The sequence below is a fragment of the Drosophila ficusphila genome, unplaced genomic scaffold, assembly GCF_018152265.1.
Source record: "Drosophila ficusphila isolate 14025-0441.05 unplaced genomic scaffold, ASM1815226v1 contig_414, whole genome shotgun sequence".
NCBI classification, from domain to species: Eukaryota; Metazoa; Arthropoda; class Insecta; order Diptera; family Drosophilidae; genus Drosophila; species Drosophila ficusphila.
Window position 1 is genome coordinate 21,032,988 of NW_025064328.1, and position 11,528 is coordinate 21,044,515.

The following is an 11,528-nucleotide window of genomic DNA, read 5'->3' on the forward strand; positions in this document are numbered from 1 at the left end:
GGTAACTACTGGTATCCTAACCGGGGATTGCAGACTATGGAATCATCTATGTAATATAGGGATTATGAGCAGCAAGACATGCAGATTCTGTGATATGGATGAAACCTCCCTACACATAATTTCTGACTGCTTAGCCTTAGAAGCAGAACCTTTGGTTTCCGGCCCCTTGCACTTTGGTCTTCTGGAAGCATCGACCCAACAAAAATTCGTGACTTTATCAGAGGATGATGGGTGTGCTCTAAGCCCAGACAGGGGGTACACTAGATCCAGTTGATTTGATTCAATTCCCCCGTAGCAATAATAATAGCATTTCTAACGACAGGAGGGGACTATTGTGGACCATTCCATCATAAGAAAGAGAACCAGAACAAAGCACTGCATAAGTGCTTTATCGCTGTTTTTGTCGGCTTTTCCACAAAAGCTGCTCAATTGGAAGTCGTCCAGGACCACACAACGCATTCTTTCATCGCAGCTCTGAGAATATATTGCTTTGGAGGCAGTTCACGTACTATTTGGAGGGACGACGAACCTTGTTGGCGCAAAGAGTGAGCTAGCTTCGTGTTTATAGTGCGATAGCTTCTTCATGACTAGCTCATGGAATTTATTGAAAGCTCACACCTCCTCGTGCCCCACACTTCTGTGGTCTATGGGAGGCTGCAGTCAAGTCGGCAAAGTTTCACATCTACAGAGTCGTCAGTTGTAGCTCTTAATAAATTGAGAATGGTATTTATGACATTCTTAATTCACGTTTGCTCTGTCCATATTCAGAAATGAAAGCATTTCCAAAAAAGTTCAAGCTAAACAAGATTTCCTAAGCTAGATGTTACGAATCTCCTCGAAAGCCGGCTCAGCAGATGCAATCAGATGGAGCAACGCTTTTGGAATAGATGAAGTCGAATATTTTCCCTACTTCAAGAAAGGAGCACATGGCGTTAAGCTTCCAGCATCAAGGTCAGAAGGTTCGCATTGTTGAAGGAGGACTCCATTCCAATATGAAGTATATAAGTGATATAGTAGAATTTCAAGAAGTTTAATTTAGATTTTAGTTTCCAAGAATCTTCTAAAATATTCTCTGCACGGTGAAAGATCAGAGTATCTTTACAGCTTCTTTTGGTTCCCTTTTTTGATTGGAAGTCGAATACTCGTCCGTCAGTTCCAGAGACTAAGTTGGTCATGTGACCCGTGACATAGTTTAAATATCAAAGGGGCTAGCTATATGTTCAACATATATAAATACAATAAAAATATATATTGGTTGCAAAGATATGTATAATAATAACAGCCTTTAATTCAAAAAATGTGTATTATTTATTTCTGTCAAGTTTTATCCTTCCTTCCTAATTTTTCAGTGTTTGAATTTGCATAACTTGGTTAAAATATGACTTGAAAAATGGAAATTGACACTCGAGATGCATAACATATGGCCTTTTACTATCGATCTCTGTGAAGTCATCGCACACAAAAATCACCTTAATCACCTTAATAAAATTAGGTAGATAAAGGGGGGATCGCACAGGCGGCTGAGTCACACCCCAGAGCACAGGAGGCAGAAGTAAGCCAGTCAATTCGATACGAAATCCAGAAAAGCTTAATGGAAGCCCGTCAACGTGCTCAGCTGGGCAGAGCCCGTGTCCTCTCATTCAGTAAAGAAACCTACGGATCAGCAGCAACAGCAAGCAGTACGGGAATCCAGACGGTCGGTGCATCAGAATCTGAAGGCGATTCTGAAGGGTAGAAGACCCTGTAGGCCACCGACATTAGTCCCGCCAAAACCAAATAGAAGGATTGACATGACAGAGACGACATGACTTTAATGGGCGGTCATGGCGCGTCGAAGATTACAGGACAGGTGAGTTTCCGGAAAAGCATCGGACGTTTGCCAACGTGGCATATATTTACTGTGAAAGAATTGCAGATTTGGTCACTAAGTAAGCGCACCAGACACACAAGCGACACACAAATGATGCCATTCGGAGTGTGCAACGCAGCAGGTGATTCCAGCGGAGCTGGGAGCTTAAGTCATCCTTTACCTGGATGACTTCATGGTTCTTGCTCCAAATTTCCAAATGCACTTAAAGAACTTGTTTCGGGTAGCGCAGGTCTGAAATTAGCTGGGTTAAAAATTGGGTTGAAAAAATCAAATTTCTGATTAAGTCCTTGACTTATCTGGGATTTTTAGTCAGAGGTCAAGCGGTAGGCATGAATCCTGGAGTTTCGGCGGTCCAGAGGATACCTTTTCCGCAGTCCATTAAGGATATGTGAACTTTTCTTGGCACAGCGGGACGGTATCGGTAGTTTGTCAACAATTTTTCTACGCTGGAAGCACCTCTTACCGCGTTCTTGGTGGCGTTGAGGTGCGCGGTGCTGTTCTGCGGAAACAAGACAGAGAAGAGCTTCCAATTGCGTATCCGTGCATCACCGATCGCGCGAGTCTTAAATGGCTTTTGAAAATCGCTGCATTTCAGGATGCAAGTCGGTATCGGCAATATAAGTACAAAAAGTCAAACAGCGGTCATGCTTGGATATTTATTGTGGTAGATCATTCCTAGAAATGTACCTTTCTAAAAGCAATGAAAGCTGCATCGGTGTCAAACGTGATTATTTTCCTGTGGAAAGAGGTTTTTTGCCTGAAAAATAGTTGTAACGGCAAGTGCAGCAGCAGCTAAAAATTCTAACAGCAAACATATAAACAGAGTGCGTTAGTGTTTTTTGTTTTGTTTAATATTTTATTAATGGTTGGTCCTAACAGAAAGGGCCCCGGGAATTTAAAGGCGAAATTTACATAATAAAAAAAAATCGGTGATTACTTGAAGTTAAATCGGAGCGTCAAATAACCTCAGGTTTTGTGGTTAAGGTTCAAAGATTTCTACCCGCATTTACTCACCATCAGCACCACAACATTCCTGTTTCGGAGTCAATTTAAGATATTCAGGCAGGCTCCGGTTTTCACTTTCACAAGATTCTCTCGTTTTCGTTTTTGAAAACGAGAATTGGTGCTCCCGTTTTCACTTTCACAAGACTTTTTCGTTTTCAAAAACGGGCAAGTTTTTTTTGTCGAAATGAAAAGTAAATGCCTTTTTCTACATTAAATCGGTTCTTAATTGCAAAAGGAAAAAAATAGTTGACTCCTTGGTCTATTGATGTTCATTTCCCACCATCATAAGATCAATCTAATTCGTATTTACTTTTTAAATAATTATTTTCTGACCCCATCTTTATTTCATACATAAAATATTTGCCGTCGGCAACAACAACTTTCGTTTTGCTAAGGGGCCGATAAATCTATTGCCAAAAGTTATCGTCAATGCTGCCGTACTTGTAGTGGAACAAAACAACCACTTAAAAATTCTTATAAAATGAAAACAAAGCTAAAATATTTGTAAAGAAAAGTTAAATAAGCTTTTATAAATAAATATTATTAATTTCAGTTGTTTGAACAGTGAGAAACGATGAAAAAATGAACCGTTCCGATAACGGAACGATGACAAAAAGTTTGTGAAAACCGGAGCACCTAAAACGAAAACGTATGTTTTCGCCCAAAAACGAAAACGAGAAAAAAAAGTGAAAACCGGAGCCTGCCTGATTACTTTTGGGAAACCGTATATGTAGTCACAAAAATAAGTTGCAATTATATGATTTTAAATTAATTAAAAAATAAAACAGAGCACAAGAAATAGAAACTTGACCACGACCTTCTTTTTCTCTTGTTTGTAGTTTACTCGTACACATAATGGTCTTCATTTTGCTTTCGTGTAGTTTTTTTTATTGCGAGTGTACAGATTATTTTCTTATGATACCCTGAAATTTTTGTAGGCTCCTACAAAATTTTTAAAGTTTAAAATGTTTACCTGTCAAAAGTGATATTTAATATACTATATATTGGTTGGGGGGGACGGTGGCCCAGCAGGTAGAGCGCTGGCCTCCGGTCCGGAAGACCCGGGTTCGAGTCGAGTCCCAGGCTCCCCGAGAAAAAGAAACGGTCTCTTTTTCCAAATCTCCACCACTTCTATGCTCTATCGCTCAATTAACATTAGTAACAAATTTCGGCTCCCCGGACCCGCACACCCTCTCGTCCACGTTACTATGGACCCAACAATAGAACTTTCGTCACTCCTAGATGGCGCCAGGTGGCAACCCCACCGCTAGGATAAGTCGCTACTGGCTTATCACCGGTACGATCGAAAATCAATGATAACGAATCCTCTACAAGAAATTGTAGAGGCTCTAAGCTCCCGGGTGGAGTAAAAGAATGTAAATTTTTTTTTATTGGTTGTCAAAAAGCCTAGATAATTAATGTTATGGCGCGGTACATTTACTTGGTACGACCAGTAAAAATCCCGATTTTGTAGTCTGAGTATTGTGCTTATAGTCGACGATCCCGTTTTACACCACAGTATTTAGACCCATGATTATGAGACGATAAAAATATCAGAATCATTGGTCGTGCTGCCTATTTTCTAAATTAACTCAGGCAAAACTTTGGCAGATCGCCACAATAAAAGTTGAAAATTGTTATATTTCAAAGCAAAACATCAAAAACAAGTGAGAACAGTCGGATGCCTCGACTATCAAATGTATGATGTCAGAATCTTGTACTGTTCCAACATTGACACATGCATAACAGAAAAACTTTGGGCGCCACAGGTCAAGAACTGAATTGAGCCTTGTACGATTAGCAAGCATCTACGTTTTTAATGCCAATATCTTATAGTTTCAGGAACCGGTTACTTTTAACTCAATGCTTGATTTCATATACAAACGTATATATCCTGATTTTACTTTGCCTTTTTCCTATTACAAGAAATTTATTGAAGACTAAAAACAAAATCACTAACACGAAATTAGCGGGAAAAAACTCGAGAGCAAATCTTATCAATTGCACGGAATTCGTGTGCATACACAAACTTTCGCGGAAAAACACAATAGGAAATATCAAAAATATTTTAAAAAAAATAACCGATATTTGATATATCAGGTGAAAAAATATAATGATATAAATATTTATGATAAAAATCGATATATTGATATTTTTATATATTTTCCACAACCCTATCTACGAGTAACGGGTGTAATACAGAAAAAACCCCAACGGTCATGGTTTATGCACTTGGGCGAACTTCGAACGACTTGGAAAAATACTCTTTTCCCACTAGCGAACTTGGTTATCGATTTGACTACTAGACCTGAAATGAGAAATATTCACCGCCGCAATGCCCCAAATATAGCCGTTTCAATTTCAACGGTATTCATTTATAAATAAATTGATGAAAATCAATATTTATTTTTATCTGGACTCTTATGTAAAGTAAATTCAAATGGTTAGGGAAGGTAATTAAGGTTGAAACATTTTTTGGCAGCTTTAAAAAGTACTTAGAACTTTTTAGATTATTGCCTAGGTCTTTCCAAACGACCAAAGACGTCACCACTTGTAATTTGAAAACAAATAAACACCATTCATTTACCAAGTAAATTTTAATTTCATCTTCTCCAGAGCATCATAAGAGGACGGTGGTGCAGACGGGCAATGATAACATCCTCGAGTTTCCGTACATCCGCACAAGGAATACATACACAAAAAAATCGACACAAATGGCTAGTTCGCCAAACAATGTTTTCAAAAAAGTTAAACGGCGAAGAAATAGTGCAACTTCGAGTGACGAAGAAAGATGGCTAAACGCCATAGAAACTGGTAAACTGGAAGATGTTGACGAAGAACTGAAAAAAATTAAAGATCCCAAACTGATGACAGCTCGTCAACGTGCTATGTATGAACGAACACAGGATGCAGATATAAGTGGCTTTGTTGAAGAACTAATTGCCCTCCCAAGTGGTTACAAAGAAAAGGAAAAACCACAAACGGCAGAGGAAATTCAAAAGGCTGCTCTTAAATCACAGAAACGTAAACAACAAGCTGACGAACGGCGTGAAAAAGATAAACAAAAAACCATGGAGCGGTTGTTGAAAAAACAAGAAAGCAACAAGCAACGCTGTGCGATTCGCCATAAACAATCACGAAAGTTATTGTATCCAAAAATTACATACATTAGTGCTATAAAAGGCAACTACATTAGAGTCCCACCAGGTCACGAGTTTCCCCTAAAAGCTCAAATGCCCCGCGCACCACCTTGCCCACAATTTTGCCATGTAAAAGGTTGCGGAAATCGTAAGGCATATACGTGTTCGACCACAAAAGTTCCATTGTGCAGTATTGCATGCTATCGCAAAAATTTTTCACTACATTTAAACCAATAAAATAAGATTCGCTTGGACCAAATATTTTTTATTAGTGATTTTCAAAAAAATTATTTATAATTTCATGTTGCTCACTTTCGATTCGCTGTAAATACTGCAATTCATTTTTTAATCGTTCTAATTCGATCGTGTACTCTGTAATCTCGGTCTGATAAATTTGCAGCTCACTTTGACGGTGATTAGATATGGTTTTAAGCTGATTCTGAGTGCTAATTGCGCGTAATTTTTCTTTATCGACATCTTTTGCGGTCAATACATTTATTTTACAGAAATCATTAACTAATTTCTTAAACACTTTTAAACTTGTGGAGTATTTAAAGCATTCCGTTTTAAACAGATTTTTTTCGCCGACAACGTTTGGGCTTTCAACTCGTAGTCTGTAGATATCATCTATAAAAAGTCCAAATTTTTGAAGTTCCTCCATGCTAATGCAAACAATGAGTGGAGCAATTGTTACGAGAACTGTGTTATGGTTCGGAAAACGTTGCCATTGACAACTTGTACGGGAATTGTATACTATGTTCACAACAGTAATTTGTAGGGGTTTGGTTGGTGTAGATTCATATAAAGTTATGTATGTTTGATTAAACTTAAAGATACTTTCATATGCATATGTACATATACTATTATACGCTATACACCCTCAGACCCCATAAAGTATATGTATGTACATACAGTGGCTCGCAGCTTATTTCTTGATCAGAATCCAAATATGTATGTACGTCTGTCTGTCTGTCCGTTTCTCTTCAAACTAGTCTCTCAGTTTTAAAGCTGTCTTGCTGAAATTTTAGTTGTAGTTATTGCACGCAGTATATAAGACGGATCGGCCGACTATATCGGATAGCTCCCATATAAGAGGTCAAAAAAATAAAGAATAAAAAATTATTACGCCGTTGTTTTTCATCGAATTGACTTGATTTTTGGATTTTGGATTAAATTTTATCAAAATCGCATAACCCTATCATATAGCTGCCATAGGAAAGATCAAAAAATATACAGTCAAGTCCCGATAATTCGAAATGCCAAGGGGATCACTTTTTTTTTACGAATTAGTCGGGAATTCGATTTATCGAGATTTCTATTTAAGGCAGTGTTCTGCTTTACAGACTTCAAAAAATCGATTTTTTTGTTTGTCTTTAATCTATTCCAAAACTATCCAAGAATATGTGCTCAAAATTTTAGAGGCCAATTCGACATATTTTCGAAGCTAGCTCAGTTTTAGTGGCTGAGCGTCGAGCAGGTTCGTATGCTCGGGCAGACTTTACAGCCCGTTTTCTCGGGTTTTTATTTTCACAAGTTTTGGAACACGGTGCCGGCCATAGTAAAAAAAATATATGTCCGATCGAAAAAAACCGAAGTGATCTAGCTTCAGTATCGGAATTTTTTTAGTTCATATAGAAAAGGAACTTATAAAATCGAAAAAAAAATTGGTTCCACTGTTTCATATGCATCGCACGAACTCCATCACCGGCACCGATTTACAGGCGCCCCAAAAATATCGTTACAACTTCCGCTAATTTCAATTATTTGTAATAATAAAAATTGTTTTTTAAAGTTTAAATATAATATTATATCGTCTCAAAATTTCGTTTACCGCAATCATTTCCTTCCCTTTCAAAAAAATTGTTGAAAAAACGCTCTTTTTTCGGCTCCTAAAGCAGACCACTGCCTTAACGGGGCTTAAAAATGAAAAAGTCGAATAAACGGGGTTTTTACATTTCACATCATGTTTACATATGTATTTAACTTTATTCAAATTAAACAAACATAATAAGTATGTACATTCATTTGTACGTTTTTCAAATTAAAGGAAAATTAAGGGGCACAACTAGTGTGACGGCCTAAAAAAATGGTGATTTTTGGGAGTTTTTATAAAAAGAACTACTTGATCAATTCTTTTCAAATTTTTAGAATACATTTATACATGTTTTAAGAATGTATAGTGAAATTTTTAAAGAAAAAAGTTAAATATTTTTTAAGTTATAGTCGATCTCCAACGACGCTAAAAAAAGTGCCTTAACTGCTGCAGTGATTCCGGCCCTCTCCGTGGACGAAATCAAAAAATGAAAAATTCTCGATAAACTAGATAGTATTTTCCATACCATGAACTACAATAAAAAAATATCAAAAAATGACAACATGGCAGCGTTAAAAAAAAGGGATTTTAAACAAAATTTTGGTCGTTTTTGGCCTGCCAAAATTCGATTTTTGATCGGATCAAAAAGTTCATGGTACGTAGAACTATATAAAGAACATTGAAAAAAATTTGGTAGTGATCGGATCACTAGTTTTTGAGTTATCACTGCAGCAAATTTGGAAAATGCTGTTTTGAGAAAAACGCGTTTAAAGATAAAATGATCGTTTGCACTGTTATGAGAGCGGCTGCTCTTTAAATTGTTATAACTCAAAAACTATTTGAGATATCGATTTTAAATTTTATTATGTTATTTTTAAAGGTGTAATCTACCGAAATATGAAAAAAAAAATTTTTTTGATTTTTTTAAAAACTTCACACTAGTTGTGCCCCTTAAACAATAACATAAAATTATAACAGTGAGAGAAACACCAAATTCATAATGCATAGCGACAAAAGGGCGGCATATCTGTCTGCAAAATCTAACGGTGCTTTAACTACAAAAAATTTCGCATCGCACTACGATTTATATGAGGTAACGAAACAAAATTACGATTTAGAAGAAGCTCAATATTCTTTGCGTTGCGCCAAATACTACGAATTAACGAGGGGACCAAAATGTATGAAATTTTTACGAATTAACGAGTTTTTTTCAAGGAACCGAATTTTTTACGAATTATTGCGATTTTCGATTTAGCGGGGTACGAATTATCGGGATTCGACTGTATATAGAAATAATGGCAAAATAATCATAACGTTGTTGTTTTTATTCCACGAGCATGATTTTTACAACATCGACTTTATGAACTACCCTTGAACCGAGAAAAAAATTTCATAAAAATTGGACAACTATATCATATAGCTGCCATATGAACAATAATCGAAAATATGGAAAATTAATAGAAAAGTCGTCATAGCTTCGATGTTGTCAGCCTTTATGTATTTTGTTCGACATCTTTGATGACTGAAAGGGTATATAAGCTTCGGCTTGCCGAAGCTAGCTTGCTTTCTTGTTTAAATATTTAATAAAAAATTTTAAACAAAAATACTGCAGCAGCTTATTTCAACCAGCCAAGAAAATATATTTTTTAACTGACTTAAATGAAAAAACAAGAAAAATTAATACTTGTTTTGGCCACCATTGTTGTCAATGAACTTTTAAGCCGTTTCGACATCGATTCCACTAGCTTTTTTCTCCCCAATAGGACTATTTTTCCTCACTCTGTCACCATAGCGTTTTTTAGAGCAGATTTGTTAGAAAACTGGCTTTTTCTGATATTTTGGTACGGAATTGCCCAGAAATTTTTTATTATGTTTATGTCTGGTGCTTAGGCAGGGGGTTCCATCACATGTAGGCAATTCCAAATCAGCCAATACTGTACAATATCCGATTTGTGGTTTGGATCATTGTCTTGGTAGAATCGAAAATCCTCCCGATTTCCAAGATCTACCGCATTTTGAAAAAAAATGGGCTTTCAAAATTTCAAGATAGTGAACCTTGTTCATCGTAGACTTTATAAAGTGCAGTCTTCCGACACCAGCTGCCGACATAGAGGCCCATACCGTGACACTATCGCAGCCATGCTTAACTGTAGTATTTAGATTCTTCGCCTAAAATTTGCCAACGACCACTTGTGCAAGAATTTAGCTTTTTGGAACACCCTAATTTTGAAGACGAGTCCAAACTTAATATTTCCGGGTCTGGTGGAGCCAGACATGTTTAGCGTAAGTCAAATACAGAGCTCCAAAGCAAGAACATAAAGTCTACTGTTAAGCATGGCGGAGGTAGTGTCATGGTATGGGCCTGTATGTCGGCAGCTGGCGTTGGAAGGCTGCATTTTATTGACTCTACGATGGACAAGATTCAATATCTCGAGATATTGAAAGCCAATTTGCTCCAAAGTTCTGTAGAACTTGGAATTCGGGAGGAATTCCGGTTCTACCAGGACAATGACCCAAAACATAAGTTGGGTATTGTGCAGACTTAGCTAATCTGGAATTGCCCACATGTGATGGCACCCCCCGCCCAGTCACCAGACATAAATGTCATCTAAAATTTATGGGCAATTCTGGACCAAAAAATTAGAAAATGTCAGATTTCTAATAAAGCTGACCTCAAAAACGCTTTGGTGGAAGAGTAGGAAAAAATAGCTCCAGAAATGACCAAAAAGCTGGTGGACTCAATGCCAAAACGGCTCAAAATGGTCATTGACAACAAGGGTGGTCATACCAAATATTAACTTTCTTTGTTTTCCTTTATTTAAGTTGTTAAAAAATATATTCCTCAGCTGGTTGAAATAAGCTGCTGCAGTATTTAAAGCAGTATTTTCGTTTCAAAATAGATATTAAATATTTAAGAAATGTTAAAAAATAAATGGAAATACAAATTTTATGTTAAAGGCTCACACTACAAACCCTCATTTAAATTTTTATATTAGCTCTCATAGTTTGCTAGATATATGGCTTTAAAGTTTTTTTGAGGTGCTGGTTGAAATAAGCTGCGTGCCACTGTAAGTACGCGGGAATGCGCAATGATCAATGAAAGATCATTAATGAACAAGGTAAAAAGTAATGGTTCCAGATGGCTTCCTTGTGGTACACCAGAGGTAACTCTGAGGAGACTACTTAAGGAATTTTTGAAAATCACTCTTTGTGGTCGGCCACTAAGATAACTAGAGATCCAACTTAATAGATCTGGTGGAAACCCTATCATGTCATGTTTGCGAATAAAAAGGAAGTGATTTACAGAGTCAGACCCCATAAAGTATATATATTCTTGATCAGCATCACGAGCATAATCCAAATACGTCTGTACGTCTGTCCGTTTCTCTTCAAACTAGTCTCTCAGTTTTAAAGCTATTTTGCTGATGCGCTGATAATTGTGGGGAGGGCGTGGGTACGATGGCGCTCAATCCAAGTGGAAAAGTGTCGGAAGGTACTGCTTTCGTTATTAGTGACCCTTATGAGTGAAACTGAAAACATAAAGCTAAAAAGATACAAGCATTGCCGGCGAGCCGACTGCGCACCCACGGAACTAACCGTGCAAAGTGAATGAATCGTGCCACCGCTGGTGCCCTATAATTTAGGGCGCAAGCCACCTTAGCGACAAGTGCTGCGTCAGCAATCTAACTAAATATCAATC

The 11,528-nt window shown here is 37.2% G+C and overlaps 2 protein-coding genes across 4 annotated transcripts; one reads left to right on the top strand and one right to left on the bottom strand.

Annotated features, from left to right (window-relative positions):
- Positions 1–5,209: 5,209 nt before the first annotated feature.
- Positions 5,210–6,274, top strand: LOC108086317 (INO80 complex subunit B). Of its 3 annotated transcripts, none has more exons than XM_017183218.2 (2): positions 5,210–5,328; positions 5,492–6,274. In XM_017183218.2, exons 1-2 carry the CDS (start codon positions 5,316–5,318, stop codon positions 6,250–6,252), a joined length of 774 nt encoding a protein of 257 aa, XP_017038707.1. In that variant the 5' UTR covers positions 5,210–5,315; the 3' UTR covers positions 6,253–6,274. The 3 variants fall into 3 exon arrangements, with proteins under 3 accessions (XP_017038707.1, XP_017038709.1, XP_017038708.1); XM_017183220.2 differs by having other exon boundaries at positions 5,251–5,318; XM_017183219.2 differs by having other exon boundaries at positions 5,313–5,428.
- A 9-nt stretch (positions 6,275–6,283) lies between these two features.
- LOC108086318 lies at positions 6,284–6,949 on the bottom strand. Its single transcript, XM_017183221.2, has one exon. The coding sequence runs from the start codon at positions 6,674–6,676 to the stop codon at positions 6,284–6,286; it is 393 nt and encodes a 130-aa protein (XP_017038710.1). The 5' UTR covers positions 6,677–6,949.
- Between the last annotated feature and the right edge of the window lie 4,579 nt (positions 6,950–11,528).

Excerpts from the sequence above, each read along its gene's own strand:
- LOC108086318 (XM_017183221.2), bottom strand. The coding sequence starts at position 6,676 with ATGGAGGAACTTCAAAAATTTGGACTTTTTATAGATGATATCTACAGA.